At 46.2% G+C, this 4,072-nt stretch overlaps 1 protein-coding gene across 1 annotated transcript; it reads right to left on the bottom strand.

Annotated features, from left to right (window-relative positions):
- Positions 1-820: 820 nt before the first annotated feature.
- On the bottom strand, positions 821-3,348 carry LOC148591261 (syncytin-A-like). The gene is made up of 3 exons (XM_088537912.1): positions 3,303-3,348; positions 2,010-2,756; positions 821-951 (listed from the first exon to the last, which is right to left on the bottom strand). The coding sequence occupies exons 1-3, from the start codon at positions 3,346-3,348 to the stop codon at positions 821-823; spliced, it is 924 nt and encodes a 307-aa protein (XP_088394038.1).
- Between the last annotated feature and the right edge of the window lie 724 nt (positions 3,349-4,072).

Here is a 4,072-nt window from a genome sequence, read left to right as displayed (position 1 = left end):
CCAATTTCCGCTGCAAAGCCTTGAAGCCTAGCACTAATGCTGCAATATGTAAAACTTCAGAGGTGTAGATCTTTTCTTCTCCTTATTTTTTGAAAGAATAATTTTGTAAGTCTTGCAGCCCTTGTACAGTCTGTGTCAGCTTCTAAAGAAGCTTCTTCCTCCTTCTGCAGTTCTGGTGCTTACTGAAAGTCATTAAGCATTTCACCTTGGTTGAGGTGTCTGCAATACATTAATATGAATGCTGCAATTTATAGTGCTAACATGACTGTTTATGCAGGTGAGGCATAAAGCGTATATAGTATATTACTGTAAATCCCGCTTAATGAAGGTGATATGCAGGGATTTATTAGACTCACTAATGTCTCAGGGAAAAGTCAAACGGTATTTGCTAAGCTGAGCTTGGGTATCATTCAGTGCAACTCTGTGGTCTCCGTTGGAGTCCCCCTGATTAGGGCAAGCTGTATCTGGCACTGTGTGGTTTATAACCTCATCCTGCCTGTTTTTTCTTTCCTTCATTAACAAACATGCTGCCAGGGCAGCAGAACATGCCTCCTCCGGCGCGGAACCCTGGGGGCCGGCGAGCTGGGCGCTGCTGCTGGAGCAGGTCAGGGTTTTCTGCCCTGGGTTTTCTGCCCCTGGTTTTCTGTGCTCTGTCCCTGCTGGGGAGTGTAAGGCAACAGGCAGACCTGGCAGGGCTCGTAGGGCAGGGCTCTGCACCCTCCAGAGAGCTGGCAAATACGGGGGAAAAGGTGTTTTGGCAGCACCCCCACAGCACTCCCGGTCCAGTGCGAGCTCCTGTGCACGACAGCGCCTCTCCACCTTAAAAGTGCCCCAGCATCGTGGTTGGTGCTCGCAGGTCCTCCTGCATGGACGCTGCTGCCAGGATGGGTGCCAGCTGGGGACTTTCTGAGGCCTGATCCAGGGGGAAGAGCTCTTCAGGGGGGAAATGTTCTAGCAGTGAAGAAAAATGCTATTATGGCCTTTTGCATCGGTAACTGGGAAGGCCTCACAGACACATCTTGAAGAGCAGAATAACTCTAAGAGCAGTACACAGGAAACCAGAATCCCTTAAAAACACCAGTGAGAGAGTCCACTCGGCCTTGGGTCCCTCACAGCTCCACAGGCAGCAGCTGCCAGCGCCATCCCCTTGGTCAGAAAGCTGATTTGTGCTAAGCGAGCTCTCCCAGCCTGAGCAACAGGGCGAGATATTAATACGTAACCTCAGTTGGCTCTTGCAAACTCGAGGTTTACATTTTTGCTTCTCCCCCTTAAGAAGCATTGGGAGTGTCAGATAGTGGAGGCTTACGTTTACTTGCTGACAGATACAGGGTTGCTAACTTGGATTCAACAGGCAAGTAAACTCGTGACCTTGTTCTAAAAATTAATAAACCCCGTTCAGCACCTTAAGCAGAGGGGACGCTTACATCTGCTCGTGCTAGTTCAAGCCTGGACCTACTTTTCACTCAGAATGACCCGACTGCAAATGGAAGCTGCTGTATTTTATGGTACAGGCGGCTTTCTGAAGGAGACTGACCCAAGACTGCCGAGGCCCACCCCGCGAGACGGAATGAACGACACTTCAATGTGAAGCAGGTTCAATTCGTTTACTATTCTCTACGGTGTAGCTTTATACAATTCTATCACCTGTAAGCGTACACACGCGCTAAGCAACAGCATTCTCATTGGTTAAGCTATAGTGTCCATGCATAACTAGCTTGCAGCTGGCTGACATTCCTTTCCGATGCTCTATTGCTGGTCCTCCCGGATGCTTATCTGGCTATGGCCGGCCTAGTTCATTAAAAAGTTGCTAACGAGCGTTATCTTCTCCGGGTGGCCTTGGTTCCCATCGCTTCAGTTCCCGGTTCTCACCGCCTCAGCTCCTCGGTTCTCATCACTTCAGCTCCTCAGTTCTCATCACTTCAGCTCCTCGTATTCCTGTAAAAGTGCTAAGGCCCCAACATTTCCCCCTCTTTTTTCAAAAACAGAATTAGCGGTATTATGCATCAAGCGTTGCAAGTATTGGCAAAAGCAAGGTAACATAATCACAAGCACGAGTATAACCATCCCGATCACGCACAAGTGGTACAACATTTCTGTAATCCATGGTCCTAAGCCTAACGATCTGAGCCAATCTTCTAATCCCCAACTTTCTTCCTTCAACTTGTGCAGCCCTTCTTTCAAGAGTGCAATCTTTTTATGGATAGACTCTGAATGATCGGATAAGTTTAAACAACACATACCTTCAAAATCCTCACACCCATGCCCATGTGCTAAAAGCAGAAAATCTACTGCGGCTCTATTCTGCAATACTACATGATTTACACTAGCTACATCTTGCGATAGCTGATCTAAAATGTCTGATGTTAAATTTAATTCATTCCTTGTCCAGCATGCTAGCTGTTTCAAGGAAGTCATTGCTCGTGCGGCAGTGCTCCCTGGGATAAGCAGGGACACGAAGATAGTTTTGACCCTTGACCAAAATCTTGGATCCCCAACTTTTGTACAATCTAACTCATGTATCGATCGTTTCTTCCTTTTGGATACAAAGGTCATCACTTGAGATATATTAGGGTGAAACAAACTCAGTCTCCCCAGATAACATGGACCTCCTTGTGGACTGGACGGTACTCCGTTCCATGCCCGGTCTCCGCATATTAAAAACACTCCTGGTGGTAGCCGTTTTGCAGAGAAGCTCGTTAATTTACATTGGGTATATGTGTGAAGATAAACATCGTTAATTTTCAGCCCCGAGTTAACTGTCGCCCATTGCGATGTAGTTTCTTCAAGTGCACCTTTGCCATGTGGTTCAAAACTAACCCATCCACCGTTTCGGGTGGCATTTGTGGCATTCAGACTTCCCAACAAGTCTAATTCCTCCGGCGGGGAAGTCAAAGTGCCATTCAGACTTTTGATGATTTCACACTGCCAGCACCCGTCTAACTGTTCTGCTGTTCGCTTTGATTGGTAAGGGCACATAGTAGTATTTAATAGAGTATCATTAAGCACAGCAAAATTAGCTACGTACCCATTGAATTCTTGAGGTTGCCAAACGGGGACACCTATCAAACAAGTGCGGAAAGGATCTCCTGGACGTTGCAAGCTAAGACAGAAGGCATTTTGGCCTGTCTGATTAGCTATGGTGACCCAAATGTTCTCCCTCTGCTGAATTTCTGTCTGCCATTTCCCCTGCACTATCCCTGTCACCGTTATCAATATGATTACCAACCAGCTGAACCTGATCCATTCTGACATCCTGGTCCATTAATTGTTCCTGTCTCTTCCGTAACCACGGTCGTACCCACTTGGCTGGTACCCAAGTCGTTCCGTCTCCTGCAAGTACACAAGCATAACCCCGTCCCCACGTAATTAACTCGACTGGACCTTCCCAGATCTGTTTCTGCGGCCAGAAAACTTCTACCTGCACCTTCTTTCCTGAAAGATCAGCTGGGTTTTTAGAAAAATGGGTGAAAATAGGTATACTATCATCATTTCGAGGGTTAAGCCAATTTAAGATATAGCATGCTTTACTGATTAATTCGTAGGGACCCTTCTCCCCCTCTTTTTTCAAAGCAAATAATAATCATAAGGGATACCTGTCTGATGGGTTATATCTGCTGTCCCACAAAGGCAAAAACGCTTAATTTGGGTATAATTAACAATATGCCTAAGAAGCATGACATATCCATTAAAAGCAGTATCAGCTCCTATAATAGCATTAAAAGCAACACTACCTCCTAAAAGCCACAATATACAACTAATAATAACAGTAACATTTCTTCCTCCCATGTTGTTCTGCAGGCTCACACTTGCACCAGCTGCTTGCCTGCTTCATCTGATGTATGCGAGTTTGCTTCCAGCCAAGGTCTCACCCATTTCGCTGGCACCCATCTGGTTCCAGTATCTGTAACAACACAAGCATACCCTTTCCCCCAGGTTATCAAATCCAAAGGTCCCATCCAGTTTCTGCTTTCAAACAATTCTTCCACAAACACTTCTTCCACATTATCCACCCCGTGACCATAGTCACTCAAGCTTCACATGGAATTGTTTAGGTGTTAATATTACATGCCCT

Source organism: Tinamus guttatus, unplaced genomic scaffold (genome assembly GCF_059628265.1).
Source record: "Tinamus guttatus ecotype Peru unplaced genomic scaffold, ASM5962826v1 Tinamus_guttatus_pri_ptg000894l, whole genome shotgun sequence".
Taxonomy (NCBI): domain Eukaryota; kingdom Metazoa; phylum Chordata; class Aves; order Tinamiformes; family Tinamidae; genus Tinamus; species Tinamus guttatus.
Note: the sequence above shows the minus strand (reverse complement) of the source record. Positions and strands in the feature narration are given on the sequence as shown.

What these genes read in the sequence shown, in the direction of transcription:
- LOC148591261 (XM_088537912.1), bottom strand. Translation starts at nt 3,348, where the DNA reads ATGCTTGTGTACTTGCAGGAGACGGAACGACTTGGGTACCAGCCAA. An exon ending in ACGACTTGGGTACCAGCCAA is followed by an intron (nt 2,757 to 3,302) that starts GTGGGTACGACC and finishes AATGGGCGACAG; the next exon opens with TTAACTCGGGGCTGAAAATT. An exon ending in CTTTTGCCAATACTTGCAAC is followed by an intron (nt 952 to 2,009) that starts GCTTGATGCATA and finishes CTTCACTGCTAG; the next exon opens with AACATTTCCCCCCTGAAGAG.